A 23,985-nucleotide genomic window follows, 5' to 3' on the forward strand; every position below is an offset into this window, starting at 1 on the left:
GGCAGATGAAAGGACAGGCAGGCAGGTGGACACAGAGATAGGCAGGCGGAACCAGGGACAGCCACAGAGAGGATCCCGCAGCCACAGAGAAGGTGAGCGGGGACAGGCCATCCACCACGGAGGGGTGGCATGTGGGGACAAGTAGAGGGGACAGTAGGTCAGCCCCTGAGAGATCTTCAGAGAGAAGGAGAGAGGGGAGAGAGGGTACGGGTGGGAGGCCAGGGAAGGGCCAGCTCTGAGTCCCTTTCTCCCAGGCTGTGGCGGCGGCCGCTATGAGGCTGGGCATCACCCTGCTCCTGTGCACTCTTGGTGAGTTCCTGGGCAGGGCCAGGACGGGGCGAGAGGAGGCTCCGTCTTCCAGCTCAGCTCCGGCCCCAGCCTGGCCCTAGGATGGGATGGGGCCGCGGCTCTGGCCCACACCTGGCCTGCCCTGCTGCCGCTGTGTCTCGGGCTCTCTGCTTCCCTCTAGTCTCCCTGTCCCCTTTCCCTCCCTCTCTGGGCCGCTCTGGTGGGCCACTGTGTCTCAGACCGGCTCTCTCCATCTCTGTGCTCCCCTTCTTTCTCTGACCCCTGGTCTCTGACTCCCTCTCTCCAGCTCTGTGCCTGTCCCCAGGGGCGAGCCAGGCCGACACAGAGAAGATCGTCAATGGCGTGGAGTGCCTGCCTCACTCGCAGCCGTGGCAGGTGGGGCTCTTTGAGGGCACCAGCCTGCGCTGCGGGGGAGTCCTCATTGACCGCAGATGGGTCCTCACAGCTGCTCACTGCAGCGGCAGGTGAGCCCCAGTCTGGGCCCTTCCTGGTGGGCAAAGAAGGGTGACGGGGAGACAAGTGCCAGGGAGGGCCCCCACGGAGGCATCACTCAGAATAGATCTTAGGGGACGAGGGTGCCAAGGGTACAAAATTAGTTCTGCAACAAAAGAGTCTGAGGTTAGACGAGGAGTGGAACTTCCTCAAGAGTGGGACTAGGGTGGGGCTGGGTGGGGTGAGGTGTAGTGGGTGGAGGACCTAGAGGGTCCTCATGCGCCACCCTTTCCTATATGGCCTCTGTCACCAGTCTGTCACTACTGGTCCCAGTCTGGGTCCTGGACCACATTTACCCCAAACTGAGTGCAACCACAGGGACAAGGTCTGTCACCTTCCTGGGCCTCAGTAGCCCCATTTGTAAGATGAGCCACTTTTTAGGTCTGACGCTCTGGGGTTTTTGATGAAAGGGGAGATCAGACCTGAAGGGACTGAAAGACGTGGGGACAGCAGGACAGAGATGCCATGCATAATCCACTTGCTCAGACAACAGTACTGACAACTCCTCTGTGGGGCCAAGTGGCAGGGACAGGCATTGAACTAGGGGAGATGTCAACTCCTGCCACCTCGTGGGCTTCACTGTCTAAGAGCGTGGGAGCAGGCGCGGCTCCGAGCGGGCGGGGCTGCCCAGCCACCAGCTGAGCCGCTGCGACCCCACAGGTACTGGGTGCGCCTGGGGGAGCACAGCCTCAGCAGGCTGGACTGGGCCGAGCAGATCCGGCGCAGCGGCTTCTCCGTGACCCACCCCAGCTACCGGGGAGCCCTGCAGAACCACGAGCACGACCTCAGGCTGCTGCGGCTGGGGACACCAGTGCGCGTGACCCGCGCCGTGCGGCCCCTGCCCCTGCCTAGCTCTTGCGCAGCAGCTGGCACAGAGTGCCACATCTCCGGCTGGGGCACCACCAACAAACCATGGAGTAAGGAGCCCCCTGGGCAGGGATCAGAAGAGGGAAAGCCCGGGGTGGAGGGTGAGAGGTCAGGCCTGGCAGCAAGGGAGTGCGGTAGACACCAGGACCAGGTCTGGGGTCAGAGATCAGGAGGGATCTCCTAGGACTTAAAGAGGTGAAGGGAGTGGGTGTGGGGTCAGAAGTCAGAGGTCAGGGGTGCAATCAGGTCAGAGTGAGGTCAGGGGTCATCAGACTGGAGTAAAGGTCTATATAAGTAGGACCTGGGTGTCAAGGGTCAGGGGCTTGGGTATAGAGGTCCTGGGATCCAGATGTTGCAGATCTGGGTATAAATTGGGATTTTATCTCATATCTGAGATTAGAAGTCAGGGGCCAGAGGTTTAGGTTCATAGAATCTGGGGTCAAATAAACTAGGATCAGAAGACACTCTGGAGTTGGGACAAAGGAAATGAAGAGGGGGACTTGGAGGGACCCTGTAGCACGACCTCCCGTCCCCAGGCCCATTCCCTGACCGGCTCCAGTGCCTCAGCCTCTCCATCGTCTCCAATGCCGCCTGCCGGGCCGTGTTTCCCGGGAGGATCACCGACAACATGGTGTGCGCCGGCGGGGTCGCTGGGAGGGACGCCTGCCAGGTGAGCACACACAGGAGGAGCATGGTCAGCCAGGACAGGAAGTGGGGGCTGAGGAAGGGAAACCAACGCAGGGAGGGACTCGTGGAAATGGGGACAGAGGAAGAGATGGGTGAGAAAGAAGGCGAGGTTCAGGGAGGCGGAGAACAGGTCGAGGGCCCGACGGAGCCAGGGAGGGAATGGAGGAGGGAGGTGGAGACGGACAGGTGGCCCAAAGAGAGGGAGGGGGGAACAGAAGGACAAAGGGTGAGGAGGGCAAAGGACCAGCCAGGATCTGGAGCTGCCAGACCCAGGGCTCTGGGCATTCCCCACACTATCTTCCAGCTGGTGCGGCTCCAGGGTGACAAAGGGATGTGGGGACAGAGACGGGAAGGGGCCAGTGGGCTTTTACCCTCTGATTCCACATTCTTGCTCTCTGGCGGCCCCCAGGAAGGAGGAGGAGGCTGCTAAATCTCACCGTCCGGGTACCCAGCCACTGTCCTTAAGAGAACTCTCTGCCCTCGTGCAGTCCCGCCCTCCTTCTCTGGGATTGGCCGTAGGAGACAGTTTTCTCTTCACTCATTGGCCAGCGTCCCAGCCAATGTCCTGGAAGAGTCCCACCTCCCTTCCTGGGATTGGCCCTCAGGGACAGTGTGCTCTCTTCGATTGGCTGGCCACTTCTATTGTCTTCCCGGAGCCTGGCTGTGCTCCTCCCTCTCAAGACCAGGCTTGGACCACCACCCCTAAGGCCTAGGAAAGGATCTGTGATAGGCGAGGGGTGGGGAGGAAAGCAGGAGCAGGATGACTCCCTTATTTATGCAGCATTCCGTCTTACAGGGTGACTCTGGAGGACCCCTGGTATGCGGGGGAGTCCTTCAGGGGCTGGTGTCCTGGGGGTCCGTGGAGCCTTGCGGGCAAAAAGGCATCCCAGGAGTCTACACGAATGTTTGCAAGTATGTGGATTGGATCCGGATGATCATAAGGAACAACTGACCTGCTTTCTCCATCTCCACCCTCAACTTGGGAGCCTTTCTGACCCTCAGCACCAGAATCTTGTTGATCTGGGGAACTTCTTGGAACTGCGATTCTAGTCAGTTCTCCTGAGACCCATGACTTGAGGGGAGGACTGCACAATTGTCAGAAATAAATACCGTGTAACTGAAGGAGGGCTGTGTCTGTCTGATGATCCTAAGCTCTTTGAGACTGGAGGGAGCCTCCTGGGCTCCTCTACCTCCAGATACAGAAATAGACATCAGAGATTGTAGGGTTTTCCCTCAGGGATCACACAGGAATGGAGCAAAAAAAAATTTACTGGTAATACTAAAAACGAAGGTCATCTTTCTCCATCAGGCATGATAGAAATAGTGCCCAGAGCTTATATGCTCTTCAGTGGCTTATGAAGAACCTGAAAGAAGAAAAAGAAAACATCAAATGCCAACTGAAAATCAAATTTCAGTGACCATTTAATGAAATGTCTATGACATGTGACTTTTTTTACATTGGCCAATGGCGGCTTGGCTCTTTTGTGTTGAGCCAACTTATATTGGTGGAGGAAGTCAGTCTATTTTAATGTCTGGATGGCCCAGGGTGGTGGAATGTGGCCTCTGTCTCAAAGGGTCCTGCCCACCTCTGGGGTTCTCTCCAACAGGCCGAAAGAGAACATCATCCTCTGAAAAGTGTGGATGGGGGCCTGGGGACTGAGGGGGACAGGGCTCAGCAGTGCAGCCAGGCCTGTGACTGACTGGGCCCGACAGAGCTGGGCTCTCCTCGTGACTCTCTGGAGTCTTCATCCCACCCCCCACCCCACCCCAAGGCAGGGCCATCACCCCCATGTTGCAGATGAAGAAACTGAGCCTCGTGGGGTGGAGTCCCTCATCCACGTCACAGAGGTAGGAAGAGGCAGAACCGGGGTTTGAGGCCAGGGTTGGCTGCTGTCAGAACCTAGGGCTACCCCGCCTTGTTCCACATCTGGTTAGGGAGAGAGCAGAGAAAGACCCAGGGAGGAGATCTGAGAACAGACAGCTGGGAGAAGTGGGGCTCCACACCAGGTTTCCCAGATGAGGAGGCTGAGGTGGCTGAAGGACTGGAAGTCGTCAGGCCCAGGCCCCGCAGCAGTGAGTAAGTGCACAGCTGGACTTGGCCCCAGATGTCCAGCATCCAGAGGCCCAGGAGGTGGGGAGGGCCGCAGAGGGAAGAGGCTTCAGAGAAGGAGGATCCAGAGAGCCCTAGGGCTTGGGGCACCTGCCGGGCTCTTCTCCCCTTGCTGGGCCCTGGCTGTGCAGGCCCCGACCTGCCTCTCTCACCTGCCGTCCTGCCCCTTCGCCTGGCAGCAGCCCCACCTCCCTGACGCCCCAGTTTCCCCCATCTTCGGAAAGGAGAAGGGAGGGGCCCAGAGGAGGCCAGGGGCCACGGCCAGCTGGGGCTTCGAGGAGAAAGGGGCAGGGCAGGCAGAGACAGAGGAACTGGAGGAAGACAGGGACTGGAAAGCTTGGGAGCCACTGAGACATGGACAGGAAGAAGGACAGGCCTCGAGAGACAGGGCCCAGAGCCCAGACGGAGGAAGGAGCAGAGAGGGTCGAAGGCCTAGAGACAGAAGGAAGAAGACCTTCCACACAGAGGGCCAGTGTGGCAGAGAATGACAGAAACAGATTCAGAGATGAGCAAGAAGGGGACCGGTGCATACAAGACAGATGACACAGGGGAAGAGGGGCCTGGAGAGGTGACGCGGGCAGCAGAGTGCCAGGGAGGCCCCCACACCCCGCCCCCAGGCAGCAAGGCAGGGCTTGGAGGCCAGTCATCCCGGTCTGCCCCGGGCCACCCCTGCCTGCCGGCCTGCCTGGTGCCTGGCGCTCTGACCCAGCCTGCCGCAGCTGCCACCGCCGGTCCCTCGGAGCCCCAGCCCAGAGCCCGTGAGTCGGGGAGGGAAGAGAAGCCCCCTCCAGGAGTCTGCTGACCCTGGACGCCAGTCCTCCTCTGCCTCGGTACCCACTCCCCTCTGCTCTGTCCTTTCCAGCTTGGGTGGGGCTCTCTACCTCTCTCTGGTCTCTCACCTCCAACCTGCTACCCCCAACCTCCATGACCTCTGACCCCAGCTGAGAAGCTCAGTCCACCCGTCAGTCCCATCCCCGCTGGCAGGGCATCTCAGGGCACAGCCCTCCCCGTCCACCCCGCCCAGCTCCCTCGGGCTTTCAAAGGGGCAGGGGTGCACCAGGGGGAAAGGAGGAAGGCAGACACGGTCCCACGCTGACCACTTCCTTCCTTGGAGGCAGACCTCAAAGCCTCCATGTGGCCCTGCTGTTGAAACCACAAAAAATGGGGTGGTTACCCAATGGGGCCTGGACCCTGGCCAGGTGTGGGGGGGCGAGAAGAAGAGCACCTCCACAGTGTGCCCAGAGGCCCGGCCCTGGCGCACCCCACAGCCCCTCCCAGCAACTTCCTCTGGCTCCTTGGCATTCCAGAAGCTTCTAGCTGGCCCAAGTCCCCTCCAGGCCATCCTGGAGCCTAAGATTGACCTTAAGGTTGATTGTTGTGCTATGAGAACCAGGGGGCTCCCCAGACTGGCTCCTCCGTGGGGGAAGCAGGCAGGGCCAGGAGAGGGGGCAGCTGGCGTGAGGCGAGGGTGTCGTGAACAGCCCTCCTCTCCCCTCAGAGTGCTAAGGGCCGGCTCCCTTCTTGTCCCCAGAGGAACCCGGGCCTTGCCCTGCCCCGCTCCAGGCCATGATGATTCTGCGATTCATCACGCTTGCTCTGGTGACAGGTACTGTGATGGTGACAGACGGGGAGGGCCGGGCCCTGGTTCTGCCATCGCTGGGAACCCTACCCTCTGGTATTCAAAACCTAGACAGACCTGTGTGTCATTGGCATGGAGACCACCATAGGGCCATGCTGGGTGTAACCCCTCTAGATGCCAGCATGGGGAGAGGTCAGGGGCCCAGAGGAGGGGCCAGGGAGCTGTGGTGGGGAGGGCTGAGGACAGAGGCTGCTGAGCCACCAGTGAGGAAGCACTTCAGTTCCTCAACACCTGACCCAACCAGGGCACACCCAGTGGGACCCGGGTCAAGGCCAGCCCAGCCCCTCACTCTCCTCTCCCACATCGGGGTCCCCCGGGCCTAGCCCTTCTCAGGCCTGAGCCCCTCTTTTGCCCCACCTCCTGCAGGGCATGTCCGGGGAGAGACCAGGATCATCAAGGGGTACGAATGTCCTCCTCATTCCCAGCCCTGGCAGGTGGCCTTGTTCCAGAAGACGCGGCTGCTCTGCGGGGCCACCCTCATCGCCCCCAAATGGCTCCTGACAGCAGCCCACTGCCGCAAGCCGTGGGTGCGGGGGCTGGGGCGGGGCTGGGAGGGGGCTGGAGGCGGAGAGATGGGTGGCAGGGGGCTTGAGGACAGGAAGGACATGGAGGAGGGTGGAGAGCAGGGCGCAGATGGGGAGGGGGCGTTAGCAGGATGGGTGGGATCCACTGGGATTGCAGACAGAGGGAAGGATGTTTGGGGACCTGGTGGTTCTGGGAATGGGTTGGGGGTGGGGTTGGAGCTTGGAAGGGAACTCCAGAGGGAGATGGGGTTGGAAGCAGAGCCCTGTCCCTTTGTCACTCATCTCTCCTCCCCAACCCTGTGCATGTGTCCCCTCCACCTCTCCATCTCTGACCACTGTCCCTCCCACCTCAGCAGCTACGTGGTCCTCCTGGGGGAGCACAACCTGCAGCATCAGGATGGCTGTGAGCAGAGGCGAACGGCCACCGAGTCCTTCCCCCACCCAGACTTCAACAACAACCTCCCCAACAAGGACCACCGCAATGACATCATGCTGGTGAAAATGTCCTCCCCGGCCCTCATTACCAGGGCCGTGAGACCCCTCACCCTGTCGTCACACTGCGTCACTGCTGGCACCCGCTGCCTCATTTCCGGCTGGGGCACCACGTCCAGCCCCCAGTGTAGGGACTATAGAGGGGAACCTGGTGGGGGTGGGAAGGGAGGGGTGGTCACGAGGATCAGAGGAACCTTCTGAGGTCCGATTCATAGTGATGCAAGAGGGGTTGCCTGGGGGTGTCAGGAGTAGGATCTGTTGGAGGAAAGATGGAAAAGTCAGGACTGGGCATGTGGGGGGCGGGGACAGCTTCACAGTGGGGCAGGTGTGATGTGCAATCTAAAACTGCTAACAGGGGACCTCAGATGAGGAGCTTCACCTCTCTGAAGCTTGGTTTTCTCCCCCCACACACACCAGGGTGGCATTAGAGATAACATGTAGACAGCGACTGCAGACAGATTGGCTCAATGGTGTGACCGTTGCTATTGGTATAAGCAGAAAGTCAAGTTGGCCGTGTGTACAGAGGACAAGGGCTCTCCCCAGAGGAGCGCAACTCGTGGGGCTGGGGAGGGGGGCTGGCTTCCCACCGCCTCTCCCACTGTCTCTGCAGTGCGCCTGCCCCACACCTTGCGATGCGCCAACATCTCTATCATTGAGCACCAGGAGTGTGAGAGCGCCTACCCGGGCAACATCACGGACACCATGCTGTGCGCCAGCGTCAAGAAAGAGGGCAAGGACTCCTGCCAGGTCAGAGGGCAGGGCCAGGTCTCCCACCACACCCAGCCCCTTCCCCAACCTCAGTGACATGCACAACCCCAACCCCAGTGCCAAGGCCACCTGCCCTGCAGCTAAACCCACTCTATCCCCAGTTGCCATATCTGACTCCAATACACTCCCCAGCCCCATGCCCACCCCCATTTCCAATGGCACCATCCCCAAACTCATTTTTTTTTTCAGTTGTAGATGGACACAATGCCTTTATTTTGTTTATTTAGTTTTATGTGGTGCTGGGGATTGAACCCAGTGCCTCGCACATGCTAGGCAAGTAGTCTACCCCTGAGCTACAACCCCAGCCCCCCAAACTCATTTGACCTTAAAGCCATCCTTACTCTCACCCACAATCCCAAGTTCACCATCCCAGTCCATCACCAACACATCCTCTCCCCCCTCCCTCCCTTCCCACACCATCCCCCCCTTCCCAGTACCTCCGCCCTTTGCTCTGACTGGTTCTCTCTCTTCCCATGCCCAGGGTGACTCTGGGGGCCCTCTGGTCTGTAACGGGTCTCTTCAAGGCATTATCTCCTGGGGCCAAGATCCATGTGCTGTCACCAGAAAGCCCGGTGTCTACACAAAAGTCTGCAAATATGTAGACTGGATCCAGGAGACCATGAACAACAATTAAACAGGACCCACTCCTCAGCCCCATCTTCCTGTAAACATTTGATCTCATTCATTCTGCTCACGCGAAACCCTAAGCCAGGACTCTTCTGTGCACTTCCTTGGCTGCAGGAGACGCTATAGCTTTATAGCGTCCAAACTTGGGGTTTGGAATCAGGGACGGCCTGGCTGGCACTAACCTGTGACTCTGGAAGTGATGATAGCTGTTATGTTCACTGTCATATCTCTAACCCCAGAGACAGTTCCTGATGTACACCAAGGTTGTAATAAATATTTAGAGTGAATGAATCCATGGAGTACTTACTATGGGCCAGACAGACCCTGGTCCAAAGGGCTTTTAAATACATCAATCAACACAATCCTCACAAACTCTGTAAGGTCAGCACTATTATCATACCCATTTTACAGATGAGGAAACTAAGCATGGAGAAAAGAAATTGCTTGCTCATGGTCACACGGCCAGTAAGGGAAAGAAAGGCAAGGATTTGAAGCCAGGCGATCTCTTAACTAACAAGTGATCCCACCTTGACGGAAGCTCGGTTTCCTTAGCTGTAAAACAGTGCACCCAAAAGTCTGACAGCACAGAAAATAAGTCGGCCCACACATAGCAAGGCCTCACACATAGCAAGGCCTCTAGTTATGTTCCAACCTCTGTGACAAGTAGTTGATTGAGGCCCACATTGGCCAATATGGTGGCCACATGCATCCATTTAAATAAAAAATAATGACATAAAATCAGAAACTTAGTTCCTCTGTCACACTTGACGCATTTCAAATGCTCCTCAGCCACATCAGATATGGATACAGAACTTTAGCATCCTTTCAAAAGGATGGTCAGACAGGGCTGAGCTGAACAGCCTCTGAAGTTAATTCCCGAAGGACAAGGTGCCTCATAAATCATCAGGAATTCAGGATCCTTTCCAATGTTCTGCTCGCCTTGCAAGGGAGGTATCTGGAATGAGGAGTAAGGGCCCAGAGCTGGAATTAGGGCCCTCTGTTGTTAGGTGGACTTGCTGTGTGACTTCTTGTGAGTCATTGCCTTCTCTGAGCCTGCCAGTTCCTCACCCCAAATAAGGGAGTAGTCTCAGGTGATGTTGATGCCCCTTGCAGCCTGGGCCTCTTGTGATTCATAAGCCCGAGTGTCATCTGGAGACACACAGATGGCAGGGAGGGTGTGAGATGGATATGCATGGTATGATGCAAGGCCACCGCCCCCCCAACACCGAGAGCCAGTCACACACACAAAAAGCCCACTGCGCCGGCTGTCGGCTGTCGGGTGGGCTCCAGACACAAAGCATCCTTCTCTCGGCCTCTTGTTCTGCTCCTCTCCTCCTCTGTCTTTCCTGTTTCCCTCCCTCCCTCCGCCTCCTTCCTCAGGGTCTCCCTTCCCCCGCTGGCTTGTGTCCCTCCTACTCCCTTCCCCTTCCGCATTCTGCCAGCTCTCACCTGTCTCCCTGGTGCATATTTCCCTGTTCATTTCCTCTCTCCAGTGGCTGAACACCATCACTTGCCATCCCACCCCTGGGTTCCCTGGAGACGGGGCACCCTCCCCCCACCCCAACCACACCAGGAAAGACTTCTTGAAACAGGGGACCCCGGCAGTCCCCCATTAGGATCCAGCCACAAAAAGGGTGTTTGGGTCACAGGGAGAAGCCTGTATTCCAGGGCCCCTCCCAGGGCAGGAATCTGGGGCCCAGGTCGGGTGCCAGCCTCACCCACGGGGTAATTAGGCTGAGGGAAAAAGAGGGAGTGAATCCCTGGGGGAAGGGTGGGGAAGCTTCCGGGATCTCCAGGGTTAAAAGGGAAGGTCTGGCCAGGGGTCCCTGGGCAGAGGATTCTGACGGCCCACACAGCAGGGCAGGGGACTCTGGTTCTTCTTCCTCCTTCCCACTGTGGACTCCCAGGTGAAGCGGGATGCGGTCCACCCGCGTTGGAGCGGATTAGAGAGGCTGGGTGGGGGCCCTCAGGCCACAGGCAGGAGCCCTGTCTGAGCCTCGGTTTCCCCATTTGTGGGACGGGAAAATCCCAAAGCAGTGCAATTTACAAGAGGTCCCCATTGGCTCAGGTCTGGGATCCCCACCCCACCTGGGAAGGAGGGTGAAACCCGGCGCGCGACATGGCTGGCCACCGCGGCCGCCCGCCCGGGCTCTCCGAGGTCTCCTCTGGGACATCGGGAGGAAGGGAGGAAGCCACTCGAGGAGGAAGCTACCAAGGGTGTCATTAGGGTAATTGCTCCCATTAGGGCTGTTCAGGCCCGAATTGCCAGCTCCCCCGCCCCCGCGGTGGTCGGCTGCAGGTTAAACGGGTCGCGGCCATCTGGGGTGGCCCAGGCAGGACGGACAGACCCGCGAGGTGGGGTCCCTGACTGAGCATCTGTTCTAACCCGCCTCCCGTCTCCCAGCCCTGGTCCTCGCCATGAAACCCTCGCACCGCCACCTTTCCGCTGCCTCTGGCGCCTGGGCCCTGATGAAGCTGCTGCTGCCGCTATTGATGGCGCAACTCTGGGGTGAGACGGGAAACCGGGGACGGCCGAAGGGCCGGGACCAAGGGAGGAGTACGCGCTGCTGCCACCCGCCCTCGCGCCCTTCTCCCTTGGGGACCCCCGCACCCACCCCACGTTCCCGAGCACGGGTCGCAGCCGCGTCCAGGAGTCCCTTTGCTAGCTCGGCCCCTGGCGTCCCGCCCCTTCAGACTGTGCTGTCCTGCCCCAGTCCTTCTGCTCCCCCTACTCGGCCTCATTCTGTCCCCGCCTCTTCTTACTCTGCCGCATTTTGCCCGAGCTTTGCCTTGCCACTTTTTTTCTCCTGTTTTCCAATTCCACTTGCTTATTCCCATCCCTCCTCCCCGATGGCTTTCCATCAGCCACCGGCGCAATCCCGGCCGCGTTCTGGCCACGCCCCCTTACCGCCCCACCGCCTTCGGTTTCCACCCCCTGGCCGCCCGCCGGGTTCTAGCTCCGCCCCCTTGAGAGTCCCGCCGGGTTCTGGCTCCTCCCCCTGGCCGCCCGCCGGGTTCTAGCTCCGCCCCCTTGAGAGTCCCGCCGGGTTCTAGTTCCTCCCCCTGGCCGCCCGCCGGGTTCTAGCCCCGCCCCCTTGAGAGTCCCGCCGGGTTCTAGCTCCGCCCCCTTGAGAGTCCCGCCGGGTTCTAGCTCCGCCCCCTATAATCCGCAGCAGTCTGTCTCCGCCCCTTGCCACGCCACAGCCCTCCGCGGCCCCGCCTTACCACCCCTCTGTGTGCGCAGCGTCAGGTGTGAGGTCCTCGCCCCTCCAGACCCCCCCATTCTGACTTGCGCTACTCCGTCCACCTCTCCTTGCACTTTCGCGCCTTTCTTCGCCCACTTTCATTCAGTTCAAGCAGTCCTCCCAGTTCTCCACTCCCTGGTATCTGGCAGCGTCCCCTCCCTGCCAGGCCAGTCCCCAGACACTTCCTACGGGCTCTTATCCCCCGCCCCGTCTTCTCCGTTCTCTCTCCAGCCGCGGATGCGCTCCCAGTAAATGACACGGGCTTGGAACTTGCGGCCTTTGGCGCCCCCTGCACGCGCGGCTCGCAGCCCTGGCAGGTCTCCCTCTTCAAGGGCCTCAAATTCCACTGCGCAGGCGTCCTAGTGGACGAGAGCTGGGTGCTCACTGCAGCGCACTGCCGGAACGACAAGTAGGGGATGCTCCTCGAGGACGCCACGGAGTGGGTGGGAACCAATCCCAGGGAGGGGCGGGAAGAGTAGGAACAACTGGGTCTCTCCCAGCTCCAGATGGGGTTAATCGTGGAGGCCTTCCTGGTGATGGAGAGGCAGGGCTTGTGCGGTGGACGCCAGGGGGCGGTGTGGACCCTCTCAGTGTTTCCGGGTCCATGATGCCTGCCCAGCTAGCTGATTCTCCCCTTCCATTGGGAGTAAGGCCCCAGTGGGGATCTGATGTGGTCAGGAACTTAGAAGTAAAGGGTAATGTTCACCTCAGGAGTCCCACCCAGGGAGAAGGACTGGGTGTCATTATAGAGAAAGTAGGAGGTAGATCTAACCAGGACCAGCCCCCAGCCCTCAACTCCTGCAGAACCCAGCAACCCCTGCCCCCATGTCCAGGAGTCCAGACCACAGGCCCCACTCCCTCTCCAGCCCCTTCCTGCTCTGCTCCTGTGGCCCTCTGCCCTCAGACCCCTCCTACCTCAGGACACAGGTGTGGGTCCTCACTCCCTGCCTGCACCCTCCACCCCAGGCACCCGGGGCCCAAGCTCCAAGAAGGCTTTGCCTCCCTGTGACTCTTTCCTCCCCAGGTCCCTGTGGGCTCGAGTTGGGGATGACCACCTGCTTCTTCTCCAGGGGGAGCAGCTCCGCCTGGCTAGCCACCCCGTTGTCCACCCCAAGTACCTCCAGGGCTCAGGCCCCATTCTGCCAAGGCGGACAGATGAGCATGACCTCATGCTGCTGAAGCTGGGCAGGCCCGTTGTGCAGGGGCCCCGCGTCCAGGTCCTGCAGCTGCCCAACCGCTGCGCCCAGCCTGGAGAACAGTGCCAGATCGCTGGCTGGGGCACCACATCCTCCCGGAGAGGCAAGAGTGGGGGCCCTGAGGCTGGCATCTCAGGGAGGAGGGGTGGGGCCTGCACCTCGGGGAGGAGGGAGGAGGGCTGGACCCGGACCCCTGGGTCTGAGGGAGTAGGCTGGGCCTGGACCCCTGGGTCTAAGGGAGGAGGCTGGGCCTGGACCTCAGGTCTGAGGGAAGAGGGCTGGGCCTGGACCCCTGGGCCTGAGGGGGGAGGCTAGGGCCTGATTCCTGGGAGGACATCTGGGGCCTGGGCTAGGCAGTCTTGCATCTAACCCCTGGGCAACAGAGGCTAGGCTGGCCCTAGGAATTAGCTGGCATGTTCTCCCATCAGTGAAGTACAACAAGGGCCTGAGCTGCTCCAGGGTCACTCTCCTGACCCCTAAAGCATGCGAAGTCTTCTACCCTGGAGTGATCACCAACAACATGATTTGTGCTGGACTGGACCAGGGCCAGGACCCTTGCCAGGTAGGGAATGGCCAGGAGGAAAGAGATGCCTGTCCCTGCCCCAACCCCGTTCCCTACTCCATCCTTGACCCCAGCCCCCCCCCTCCCGTTCCTCACCCTCTCATCCCTGTGCTCAGCCCCTAGCCCACCCTCCAGCTGTCCTCACCCCACCACATCCTCCCATCTCCCGATCCCTATCCACCCCTCACCTACCATGATCCAGAGTCCAACCTCAACCCCAGCACATCTCCTGACCCTACCCTGGACCCCAGGTCCACTTCCATCCTCACCCCAGTGCACGCCAACCTCACACCTAACTCCAACCCCACCCAACCCCATCATTATCCCACCTAACTCTAGCCTGGCCCCAGCCCCTTCCCTCCTCATCAGACCCCGAGTGGAAGCTGTCACACTGGGGTCTCCCTTTTCCCACCTGCAGAGCGACTCGGGCGGCCCCTTGGTGTGTGACCAGACCCTACAGGGCATCCTCTCCTGGGGCGTTTACCCCTGCGGCTCTGCCCAGCACCCGGCTGTTTACACCCAGATCTGCAAATATGTCCCTTGGATCAAGAAAACCATACGCTCCAAATGATCCAGCCCCCAAGACCCCTTCACCACCTGTCCTCCTCCTCGGCCCTTCCTCCCCAGCTGGCCAGACCCTCCGTACCCTGCCTGCCCATCTGTTCTCTTCCCTCATTCCCTTGACACTCCTGTTCTCTGCTCACTCTGGAGCCAAAGTAGAGAAAGTTGTGGCAAAGGTTTGTTCAGGAAAAGTGAGGAACCTGAAAGTCACCTAATCTCTGAGCGAAGTTATCAGAGTCAGCCGACCTGGCTTCTTCTACCATTCACTGCTGGGTGACCTGGGGCAAGCCATGTACCCTCTCTGAGCCTTGGTTTCCTCACCTGAAAAACAGGGACAATGAAGTGCCTACCTCTTAAATGCACCATCAGGCACAGGTGACGGAACGTCCGTAAATCTTTCTGGTAATTGTTATGTAAGTCTGATCGATGAGTGTGAGCGCTGACTAAACGGTACCTGTTGTCATGACCACATTGTGGTAACAGTGTCTCTGTCCAAGGCAGAAGAGAATCCAGCATAGCCCTCACTCCAAACCCCAGCCCCACCCTGGGCTGATGGGAGAACCATTCCCTGCTCTCCATCTGAGCTTCAGGGAGCACTGCACCTGCTTCCTCCTTCCCACCCACTACTTCCCACTTCTGGGTCCACCCAACACCAGCTCCTCTGTCCCAGCAGCCGTGAGCCTGCCCTTGACTCATCTGCTTGCTCTCTGCCTTCACGGGGCCACTCAACTCCAGGGAACTCACCCTGCATCCTTCGGGGCCCCCAGGACCAGAGGGCCAAGCCTCGCGTCCTGCCTCGGTGCCCAGAGCCTCTGAGGTTTAGGGAGATCCTTTGGTTCGTTATTAACTGGCTTTGCGATGTTCGTCCTGGAAGCTTGGAAGGAGGGATTGTTCCCCTCTCCCTGAAATTGTCTCTGTAAATATTTCTGTCCTGGGGGAGTGGGGCTTACACACAGAATCCAGGCAAAATAAAACAAGCAGATGTTCGAGGGTCTCAGCTTCGCCTGGACTTTGGAGTCTGAACCTGTAAGTTATGACGCAGCTGAACATTGACACAGCAGGACTCTTCCACAAAGCATGGACTGTGTGGCCCTTTCAAACACCAATTTATTGAGCATCTATTCTATGCTAGGCCCCATGCTGGGTGATGGGGACACACTGGTGATCACAAGGTCCCTGCTCCCACAGAGCCCTCAGAAGATGGGCAGTCGAGGTGTGAGCACACAGTAGGGTATACCACTTCCTTCCCTTGGCTCTTCCTCGTCCCACCCCATAGCACACCCAGGAAATGTCAGTCCTGTGTATCAGCCCGGTTGGTCATCAGGGATCACAAGTGAAGTAGGTGGAACTCGGGGCTGGACACATTTCCAGTCAGTCCGTCCATGCCTTCACGCACTCCGTGCTGTTTACGCAGCTGCGTCTTGTGCCAGGCCCCGGAGATGAGTCTGACTAAGCCCTGCCCTCAGGAAGCTGTGCGTCAGGTCCAGGAGGGAGGCAGGCAGGACTTACATTCTTGTCATTCAGGTCTCCGTTCAAAGGTCACCTCCTCCAGGAAGCTTTCCTGGATTGTCCTGGAAGGGGGTCCCCTTTTGGTCACCAGTCCCACTGCTCCCTTTACTTCTTGCACTCATTAGAGCTGGAGTTATTTCACTCACCTGTTTACTTGATAATGACTGTGCGTCCCCCCAACACACACACAGAGTCCTGGAGGACAAGGACTCAGGTACTGTCCACTGTGTATTCTAAGCACTTGCTCCAGTGCCTGGCACAGAAATCATCAGCGTATTGTTGAATGAACAAGGAACACAGATCCATCAGTCGATGCACCACAGACACACCTCGGAGCATCTGAGGACTTTGCCTGAAGGAGTTGGGAGGCTTCTCACACCAAGGGATATTTGGGGGGATGTTAAATGATAAGTAGGAGTTCGCCAGGGTTAGGGGTTGGGGAAGACAATGCAGATCACCATGGCACCTTGAGCTAGCTATTCGAATGCTTTCTGTAGTTCAGTTCTCGGCTCTGCGGTGAGATACCTGCTTGACTAGACTCACCAGGATCGAATGGGCTAATACTCATGAGCAATGCCTTCTCTAGGTACAGAATGAAGATAGCTTTTCAGTGTCCTGTAAAGCAGTTTAGTGGGGCTCTCATCACACAGTAGGTCCTTTGGGAGAGGGAGGAATTGACCACAGGCATGTCATGCTCTGAGGAAGATGGGGTGGACTCTGCAGGAGACGGACAGCCAGGCTGAGTACCCACCGCGAGTCGGCCCACTCCTGGGTGCTCCCAATCTCTTAGCCGTTGCCCCCCACTGCACCCTGAAACCCTGGATATTACTGCTACTGAGCAGAGGAGAGAGGCCTGGTGACCTGCCCTAGGTCACATGCCTAGCCGGTGCCAGCAGGGGACTTGGGCACAGATGGTTCAGTTCTAGAAGGCACGGCCCAGACCCTGAGACCACAGCTGGGGACATCCAGATGGAGCCACCCAGCTGATAAGCCCGAGGCCAATGGAGAGCAGAAGGGGCTGTGAGTGCCCAGGGAAGCAGGGTTGACTCTGCCCGGAGAGCTAAGAGAAGGCACCTTGGTGGAGGGACATTTAGGTTGGGCCTTGGAGGGTGAGTAAGAGTTTACCAGATAAAGAAGGCTGTGGGGAAAGACGTCACTCATCAATTGACATCTCCTGAGGACTCCTGTGAGCCCAGCCCAGACGGGTGATTCTGGGGACACAGAGATGAGTCAGACCTGGGCCTGGCTCCTCAGGGGTGCCCAGCTGGTGAGAAGAAATGGGGAAAGAGGCCAGGCGAGGGGGTGATGGGAAGGACAGTGGAGGCAGGGAGGGGAGAGATGGGTGGGGAGGATATGGCCAAAGTTCCTGGGACTTGGCAGAGATCAGGTGGCATTAAGAGAGCAGGCAGGGCACGTGGGTCCAGGCAGGTGGGGCACCTGGTCCCTGGGGTGGTGGGGCTGTGGGGAAGGGGGCAGGCTGGGACAGGCGGGATTAACGGGGCGGGAAACAGGCTCCCCAACCGTGGAAGAGGCCTCTCTCTGGGATGGGCTTAAGTCCCCGGGGCAGGGCGGGTTCTGTGCAGTGTGGGGCTCCCTGTGGCCCTGGCCTGTCTGGGGTCCCCTCACTGGGGTCCCCCTCTTGCTCTTCCTCTCTCCCCTGACACTCGCTCTGCCTGCCTGGGTCCTTCTCCCCCAGCCTAGGCTCTGGGCAGCCACCCAGGGGTGGGTCCAGCGCCCTACTCCAGCTCCCAAAGTCCACTCACCTTCCTCCTGGGATCCTGCCCTAGGTACCCTGCCTCCTCCAGGCCTTGAGATTCTGATCCAGATCCTGCAGCCCAAGATCATGGGGAAGAGCAGCCCCCACCTGAAGGCCCAGAGGAGCCACCCACATCCCCTCCACACACCTGCACCCCTTCCCATTTAGTGGAGTTCTGGTCCAGCTGTCCCAATAGGGGGGTCCCCCTGAGCCCACCGCCCCTCCCAAGGTTCCCCCACCCCTAGCACAACCCCAGGGTTTCCCCCTCCCCCAGGGACGTTTCCCAATGCTGATTAATCACAGGGGCGGCCCCGGGGAGGAGGAAGGAGATGCATGGTGTACCTTAAAGAAGCTCGGGCGCCAAGCGCCAGCTGAGGACCCGCACGCCCGGAGGTCATGAAGCTGGGATTCACCTGGGCTCTGCTGTCCCTTCTAGCAGGTGAGCCCACCGCAGCCCTGCTGCCCTCTCAGGCTCGGCTCCTGCCCAGCCCCTCTGAGCAGGCCTCCCCGCCCCAGCTCAGGCACCCTGCCTTCTGGGCTCGGCATCCCCTCCCAGGCCCTCCCTTCCCGCCTGCTGCCTGCTGTCCCTGACCCCTCTTGCCCCCACCCCAGGGCAAGGCTGGGCAGACACCCGCACCATCGGGGCGGAGGAATGTCAACGCAACTCACAGCCCTGGCAGGCTGGCCTGTTCTACCTCACCCGGCTCTTCTGCGGGGCGACTCTCATCAGTGACCGCTGGCTGCTCACAGCTGCCCACTGCCGCAAGCCGTGAGTGCCCCGGACCAGCCACGCTGGCCAGCGGAATGGGGAGCCCAAGAGGGTGGCGGAGGAGGGGCCTCAGGGTGGAGCACAGAGGGACCTCCATTTCTGACCCCAGAAGTCTAACTCTTCTTTCCAGAGCCCTAAAACATCCCAGGTTCTAGGAGTCTAAGATTCGAGGCTTTGGCCCGAGAAACCCAGAATCCTAGAGTCTGGAAATCTTGGAGCCTTGGAATTCTGGAATCACAGATGCAGAGACTGTTAGAACCTCGGGGGTCTACATCAGCCCATGGAGCAGAAATGTCATGCCAGACACAGGTGTAGCTGAAGTTTTCCAGTAGACACCTTTAAAGAGTAAAAAGAAACAGGCAAATTTGACTTTAATAATAGATTTAATTGGACATATTCAAAATATTGATTCAAAATGTAATAACATTTTAAATACTTATGAATGACATAGCTCACTTTTTTTTTTTTTAGTAAAGCTTTGCAATCCAGCATGTATTTTCTACAGATAACACATCTCAATTGGGACAAGCCACATTTCAAGTGCTCAGTGGCGGTGTTGGCTAGGGCAATCCTGGAATCTTAGGTTCCAAGTGTCTTAGGCTCATGGGACATTGAGACTTACAGTCATGGAATCTTTGATTCACAGACACTGTGATTCCAGAATTCTAGAAGCCTATTTTCATAAACATGTAGAATCAATACCTCAGAATTTGATCATGCCAGAGTCTTAAAAGACAAGGAGCTTAACTCAGAGAGTTTTGAATCTTAAATTCATTGACTCCTAGACACTTAATTTCTAAAATCAGGGATTTATGGAATTCTAGAATGATGATATTATAGGGTTTTGTTTTGTATTTGGAAGTCTTGGGGATTGAACCCAGGACCTCACACATGCCAGGCAAGTGCTCTACCACTGGGCTACAACCCCAGCCCAATCCGGTACTTTTTAACTCACAGAAATATAGGATGTTAGAATCTTGGATCCATAAAATTCTAAAATTGAGCCTCTGAGACTCCTACAACAATAGATAATGGGTGTTGGGATCTTCAAATTCCAGTATCTTAGATTTTGGGCACTTTAGTAGAATCCTAGGGTCTATGGGATGCAGTCATCTTCCATATGCTATCTCTGAGCAGAGGCCAGCCTGTCTGTTCTAATATCCTCTCCAGGAGTGAAGCAAAAATGCTGGTTCGGGATGCCAGATGGGAATTTCCCATCATGCATTGCTCCACAACGGGGTCTCTCTCGGTTGGTGTCTCTCTCTCTCTCTCTCTCTCTCTCTCTCTCTCTCTCTCCTGAGTATTGAGAACAGGGCCTTATGCATATGAGGCAAGCACTCTACCAATTGAGCTATATCGCCAGCCCAATGGGGTCTCTTTTAACCCAAGCCTGTACCTCGGAATGAGAGAACAATGTTTAGATTCAGCCCCAAAGACAAAAAAAGGAGAGAGGCAGATAGAAGGGATTCAGAGGCAAAGATGGGGGTGTAGGGGATAACTTCCCCAACACAGAGTCAAGACCACGAGGGTGGAGAGGGGGACAGAGACAGAAATACCAGCTCATACTCCCTAAATCCCAAATTCTCAGTTATGAGTCTAGGGCCTAAGTCAGGGGTCAGAGATGGGGAATGAACATGTAGACCCCTAAAGGGCCCCCACCCGTTCAGAGCATGGACCTAGACTAGAACAGGTGGGCTGGGACTACAGCAAGAGGACTTAAGGTTAGGACTCAAGAAGCCCTGCCTAGGGCTGGGGATATAGCTCAGTTGGTAGAGTGCTTGTCTCACATGTACAAAGTCCTAGATTCAATCCCCAGCACCACAAAAAAAAAAAAAAAAAAAAAGAAGAAGAAGAAGAAGAACTGCCTTGCAGGGTAAAGAATATGACAGAAAAAGCCCAAGGCCATGGGATGACCTCCAATTTGGGGACTTTCCATATTTCATCTCTCTCCATACACACACATCTCAAAACATACCTAGAGCCACTCCCACACAAGTCAACAGCCCTGTGGGCACAGGAGGTGGGGTTGTTATTGTATGGTTCTAATTGTGTGGTCTACAAGGTTCCAGGGGACCCAGGTCACCACTGGAACTCTAGGTGGGGCAGGAAGGACAGTGGCTCACTCAGCATGGTAGGTTATGAAGGGGAACGGTTGGGGGAAGGCTAACAGAGGCAGAGGGAGACAGAAAGTCGAGCTGGAAGCAGAAACCCAGAAAGGGTGCATGGCTGGAGGAGGGTCACACAGCACCCTGATGGAGAGAAAAAGAGAACTGAGGCTGATTGACTCCCCCCACCACTTCCCTCTAACGTGACTTCTGAAGTCTGTCCCAGCAGGTACCTGTGGGTGCGCCTTGGGGAGCACCACCTCTGGCAGTGGGAGGGTCCAGAGCAGCTGTTCCGGGTCACAGACTTCTTCCCCCACCCCGGGTTCAATGAGGACCTCAGTGCCAATGACCACAACGATGACATCATGCTAATCCGTCTGCCCAGGCGGGCACGCCTGGGTCCTGCTGTGCAGCCCCTCAGCCTCAGCCAGACCTACCTTGCCCCAGGCACTCAGTGCTTCATCTCAGGCTGGGGGGCAGTGTCTAGCCCCAAGGGTATGGCCTTCCTTGCCTGTGACACAGCCCCTGGGTCTCAGGCCCAGGGCTGGGCTCCCTGCCCCCGTCTCTGCCTTTTCTCCTCTGTTCTCTCCCCCATTCACCTACCTATTCATCAAATCTAAAATGCTACAAAGTTTAAGAAGCATAATTATTTTATGAACTGCTAAGAATGGAAAAAAAGTACAGTTGATTGTTTGACCTCACGGACTGGAGAACACATCCCGGTTCCACAGACATTTCAATGAGAACACCTGTGCATCTTAGAATTGCAATCAAACCTCCATCTCCCTCCCACTGGCAACCCATTAGCCACATTTGACTTTTCATGTTAGCATTAGTTTCCCAAGTGTCTTTAAAACAAATCAGTCTGAATTTGTTGCTGCCAACATCTAAAACAGGGACACTTTAGAAAGCCAGATTTCTGGATTTGCTTGAAATTTTTAAGGAACTGATAACAGTTGCCCACATCCCGAGAACAGCACCCTGGGCAGAGTGAGTAGAGGCTGCCCTCTTCAGACAAGATATGGGTTCGCTGCACTCCACCCCTCTGGCTGCCCGCCAGCTGCACAGTCCCCACCGGGACTCGTATTTTCCCAACAAGTCCCCTGAGCACCTGATTTGTAGCTATGTGTCACATACATTCTACATGCATATCTGTATCCCTGTCTGTCTCTCTTGGACGGGCTGTAGCTTACCTCGAGCTTTATGCAGTATCTCTATGTGTGTCTCTGTCTCTGTCAGTGACCGTCTGTCTCCTCCCTATTGCCCTGCTCCCCTCCCATGTCTCTGGGTCTCTTCTCTTTCATCATGGTCTCCTCTGAGAATCTCCCTTTAAAGAGCCTCTACCTCCCTCCAAGTGAGTGATACACAGCTCTCATCTCTTGCTCTCTGCTGCTTCCTCTTTCTTTCTCTTGCTCTTGGTCTCTCCTCCATCCCTCTGTTTCTCTTACATCTATGACTGTCTATGTCACCATCTCTTGTCTCCATCCTTGAGTCTTATGATGAGGTTCTGTGGGTTCTCCAGAGGAAAGGCTTCAGAGAAGACTCAGGAAGGGGAATTGCTGGGCTGGCAGCTCATTTTCTGTGGCTCTCTTTCCTAAACAGTGCGGTATCCACTCACGCTGCAGTGTGCCAACATCAGCATCCTGGACGCCAAACTCTGTCACTGGGCTTATCCAGGCCACATCTCAGACAGCATGATATGTGCAGGCCTGTGGGAGGGGGGCCGAGGCTCCTGCCAGGTAAGACCCTGCTGTGGGGAGGAGGCGATAGGCCTGATCTTGGGAGAGGAGACAACTGGAACCCCCAGACCCCCACCTCAGCTCCCAGGAGACTGGGAGGTAGGGAGGGGGCACTGAGTCCTGGGGAAGGAGAGGGATAGGAGCTCAGAATGCCAGGTCGTGGGGAGGGACGGGTCTCTGAGCTTTTCCTCTTGTGTCTGAGAGAGGAAAGACTGGAGAGCTGGACAGTTGAGGACTCTGGGGGACTTCCCAGAAAGAGGAAGTGGCCAATGTAATTGTCATGACTGGCGTTAACAGTTTCTCTGCTCTTCTCTCGTGCACAGGGTGACTCTGGGGGACCCCTGGTTTGCAATGGGACCCTTGCAGGCGTGGTGTCTGGAGGCGCTGAGCCCTGCTCCAGACCCCGGCGTCCCACTGTCTTTACTAGCGTACGCCACTACGTGGACTGGATTCGAAAAACCATAGAGGAAAACTGAACCCTCAAGCTAAGGACGACTGTGCGAGGACGCGGGATCCAGCCTCAACCGTCACGGTTCAGACTAAGCCCTGACTCTGAGGCTGTGCGCTCTCTCAGGCTCCGCCCCGCGCTTAAACCGCGGTGTAGCCACACCCCCTCGGAAAGGCGCATGGACACCCGTCCGCATCTCTTGGCCAAGTCTCTATGACGTCGCCAAGAACGGACACCATCCCCTGGAACTGCCCCACCGTGTGGCTCCGCCCTAAGGAACATCTTGAACCAGTAGCCCCTCCCCTCCGAACTTTTCCCATTGGGACTTCACCTTTGGGCCCCGCCTCCGCCGACGGCGATTCCGCCCCCATGACGTCAGTGGCTCTGTAGCCCCGCCCACGTGAAATTCAGACCCTGCTGGGCTCCGCCCCTCGCGGCCCTGCCCTGGGCGTGTCCTGGGTTTGAATCCTGGCGCGGACCCGACTGGGAGAAGTTGGGGGTCTCGGTCCTTTCAGAGCCGAGGGATGATTGTACAATAAAGCGGGGAGCCGCGCCTTCCATCTGCCTGTGCTGTGGAATGAGGGGGGCACTGATGGGAGGCGAAGGGCAGATGAGGGCTCCGCCGCCGAGTTGCACATACCCCTAGTAAGTCCTGCCTGACGTCGGTCTCCATCATCTCCATTGCGCAGGACTGAGTTCTGTTTGGGCTGGTCCCGCCACCCCCAGGGGAAGGGGAAACCAGGTCACGGTGCTTCCCAAACCTGCCTTCCCAGATCCCGCACCTCTCGGGGCCGCGGGCGGGCCCGGTCCGCCCTCTACACTCCGAATCCAGAAGACCCGCCTTTCTTCCGGGTTATCGAAGCAGCCCCCTCCTCCCACAAGAATCAGGTTCCAAGCCCCTCCCTCCAAAAAGAGGAGAATTCAGCCCCAGCACTTCCTCTGACCCAGGAACGCAGACCCCAGCCCTTCTCCCTCGGACCCGGGGGTCCCCGCCCCAGCATCGAGCACCCCTCTCCATTTCCTCAATTCAAGATTCCAGCCCCGTCCCCAAGACTTCGGTTCAGCCCCCACCCGCCCCTCTTCACACACACCCTGGGTTCCCAGATGCGTCCCCAGCTCAGATGCGGGAGGAGCCGGAGCAGGGGGCGGGGATTCCCAGTTAAAAGGCTGAAGAATCGTGTACCAGGCAGACAGAACTGAAGTACCGGGGCCTCTTCCTCTGAGCCCGAAATCAGTAGGTGACCCCGCCCCCTGGATTCTGGAAGGTGAGGTGCAGAGGTATTCAGACACTGGCCTCAGGCCCAGGGACCCCTCCCCGCCAGGCCTCAGGACCCCAGCCTCAGACCCTTCTCCCTCCAGACCCAGCAATCCGACCCCAACTCCCACTTCCCCGGGACTCAGAGTCCCACTCCCAGGTCCTTCTCTCCTCAGACCCAGAAGTCCAGGAGCAGAATTCCCTCCTTCCTCGGAATGCAGGAATCTAGTTCCCCAGCCTCACCCAGCCCCCATACTTAGCTTTGGAAATTTGGGCTTCTGTCCCCTTCTTCCTCAGACTCAAGAATCTGGATCCCCAGCTCCTT

The 23,985-nt window shown here is 57.8% G+C and overlaps 4 protein-coding genes across 6 annotated transcripts; all 4 read left to right on the forward strand.

The window, feature by feature from the left end:
- Nucleotides 1-272: 272 nt before the first annotated feature.
- On the forward strand, nucleotides 273-3,307 carry LOC143384458 (kallikrein-12-like). 2 transcript variants are annotated; one of them, XM_076839534.2, is made up of 5 exons: nucleotides 273-309; nucleotides 614-773; nucleotides 1,462-1,718; nucleotides 2,205-2,338; nucleotides 3,152-3,307. In XM_076839534.2, the coding sequence occupies exons 1-5, from the start codon at nucleotides 273-275 to the stop codon at nucleotides 3,305-3,307; spliced, it is 744 nt and encodes a 247-aa protein (XP_076695649.1). The 2 variants fall into 2 exon arrangements, with proteins under 2 accessions (XP_076695649.1, XP_076695650.1); XM_076839535.1 differs by lacking the exons at nucleotides 273-309; nucleotides 1,462-1,718 and having other exon boundaries at nucleotides 647-773.
- A 2,697-nt stretch (nucleotides 3,308-6,004) lies between these two features.
- Klk11 (kallikrein related peptidase 11) lies at nucleotides 6,005-8,522 on the forward strand. Of its 2 annotated transcripts, none has more exons than XM_076839531.1 (5): nucleotides 6,005-6,071; nucleotides 6,471-6,627; nucleotides 6,982-7,247; nucleotides 7,731-7,867; nucleotides 8,370-8,522. In XM_076839531.1, the coding sequence occupies exons 1-5, from the start codon at nucleotides 6,032-6,034 to the stop codon at nucleotides 8,520-8,522; spliced, it is 753 nt and encodes a 250-aa protein (XP_076695646.1). In that variant the 5' UTR covers nucleotides 6,005-6,031. The 2 variants fall into 2 exon arrangements, with proteins under 2 accessions (XP_076695646.1, XP_076962027.1); XM_077105912.1 differs by having other exon boundaries at nucleotides 6,032-6,071; nucleotides 6,471-6,631; nucleotides 6,872-7,247.
- A 1,788-nt stretch (nucleotides 8,523-10,310) lies between these two features.
- Klk10 (kallikrein related peptidase 10) lies at nucleotides 10,311-15,066 on the forward strand. The gene is made up of 6 exons (XM_076839528.2): nucleotides 10,311-10,422; nucleotides 10,920-11,024; nucleotides 11,992-12,169; nucleotides 12,785-13,059; nucleotides 13,385-13,518; nucleotides 13,937-15,066. The coding sequence occupies exons 2-6, from the start codon at nucleotides 10,934-10,936 to the stop codon at nucleotides 14,087-14,089; spliced, it is 831 nt and encodes a 276-aa protein (XP_076695643.1). The 5' UTR covers nucleotides 10,311-10,422; nucleotides 10,920-10,933; the 3' UTR covers nucleotides 14,090-15,066.
- A 2,674-nt stretch (nucleotides 15,067-17,740) lies between these two features.
- Klk9 (kallikrein related peptidase 9) lies at nucleotides 17,741-22,433 on the forward strand. Its single transcript, XM_076839533.1, has 5 exons — nucleotides 17,741-17,783; nucleotides 17,957-18,113; nucleotides 20,448-20,713; nucleotides 21,821-21,957; nucleotides 22,281-22,433. Exons 1-5 carry the CDS (start codon nucleotides 17,741-17,743, stop codon nucleotides 22,431-22,433), a joined length of 756 nt encoding a protein of 251 aa, XP_076695648.1.
- Nucleotides 22,434-23,985: the final 1,552 nt, after the last annotated feature.

The sequence above is a fragment of the Callospermophilus lateralis genome, chromosome 18 (assembly GCF_048772815.1).
Source record: "Callospermophilus lateralis isolate mCalLat2 chromosome 18, mCalLat2.hap1, whole genome shotgun sequence".
NCBI classification, from domain to species: domain Eukaryota; kingdom Metazoa; phylum Chordata; class Mammalia; order Rodentia; family Sciuridae; genus Callospermophilus; species Callospermophilus lateralis.

Coding starts and splice junctions, on each gene's coding strand:
- Klk9 (XM_076839533.1), top strand. CDS start 17,741: ATGAAGCTGGGATTCACCTGGGCTCTGCTGTCCCTTCTAGCAG. Junction 18,114..20,447: donor GCTGCCCACTGCCGCAAGCC/GTGAGTGCCCCG, acceptor CTGTCCCAGCAG/GTACCTGTGGGTGCGCCTTG. Junction 21,958..22,280: donor GGGGCCGAGGCTCCTGCCAG/GTAAGACCCTGC, acceptor TCTCGTGCACAG/GGTGACTCTGGGGGACCCCT.
- Klk10 (XM_076839528.2), top strand. CDS start 10,934: ATGAAACCCTCGCACCGCCACCTTTCCGCTGCCTCTGGCGCCTGGGCC. Junction 11,025..11,991: donor ATTGATGGCGCAACTCTGGG/GTGAGACGGGAA, acceptor TTCTCTCTCCAG/CCGCGGATGCGCTCCCAGTA. Junction 13,519..13,936: donor AGGGCCAGGACCCTTGCCAG/GTAGGGAATGGC, acceptor TCCCACCTGCAG/AGCGACTCGGGCGGCCCCTT.
- Klk11 (XM_077105912.1), top strand. CDS start 6,032: ATGATGATTCTGCGATTCATCACGCTTGCTCTGGTGACAG. Junction 6,072..6,470: donor CACGCTTGCTCTGGTGACAG/GTACTGTGATGG, acceptor CACCTCCTGCAG/GGCATGTCCGGGGAGAGACC. Junction 7,868..8,369: donor AGGGCAAGGACTCCTGCCAG/GTCAGAGGGCAG, acceptor TCCCATGCCCAG/GGTGACTCTGGGGGCCCTCT.
- LOC143384458 (XM_076839534.2), top strand. CDS start 273: ATGAGGCTGGGCATCACCCTGCTCCTGTGCACTCTTG. Junction 774..1,461: donor GCTGCTCACTGCAGCGGCAG/GTGAGCCCCAGT, acceptor GCGACCCCACAG/GTACTGGGTGCGCCTGGGGG. Junction 2,339..3,151: donor CTGGGAGGGACGCCTGCCAG/GTGAGCACACAC, acceptor TCCGTCTTACAG/GGTGACTCTGGAGGACCCCT.